The following is a 271-nucleotide window of genomic DNA, read 5'->3' as shown; positions in this document are numbered from 1 at the left end:
TAAAACATGCGAATAAAAAAAAAAAAAAACCCATTTAGGAAACCTTTTTAGGAAGAACAGAAGAAGAAGAGGATGAGCTCAGAGTCCATGACATCACTTCCTCCTACAGACAGACACATTTATAATTTAAAAAAACAAAAACAGTTCCTCGTCTTCATCTCTGTACAAGGCCATCAGTGATGACATCATCAGTCTGCTGCTTCCTGTTTCCTGTGAGGCGTTAGCGCTTCGACAGCTCGTTGGACAGCCAATCAAGACCCTCGTACAGACC

General features: G+C 41.3%; 1 protein-coding gene across 2 annotated transcripts in view; it reads right to left on the bottom strand.

The window, feature by feature from the left end:
• Positions 1–271, bottom strand: part of LOC114549931 (ADP-ribosylation factor 4) — a 9,844-nt gene continuing 9,573 nt past the window's right edge. For both annotated transcript variants that reach the window (XM_028570278.1, XM_028570279.1), the window contains one exon: positions 1–271. This exon is cut by the window's right edge. In XM_028570278.1, the coding sequence (XP_028426079.1) occupies positions 127–271 (145 nt within the window). In that variant the 3' untranslated portion in view covers positions 1–126.

The sequence above is a fragment of the Perca flavescens genome, chromosome 23, assembly GCF_004354835.1.
Source record: "Perca flavescens isolate YP-PL-M2 chromosome 23, PFLA_1.0, whole genome shotgun sequence".
Taxonomy (NCBI): Eukaryota; Metazoa; Chordata; class Actinopteri; order Perciformes; family Percidae; genus Perca; species Perca flavescens.
Note: the sequence above shows the minus strand (reverse complement) of the source record. Positions and strands in the feature narration are given on the sequence as shown.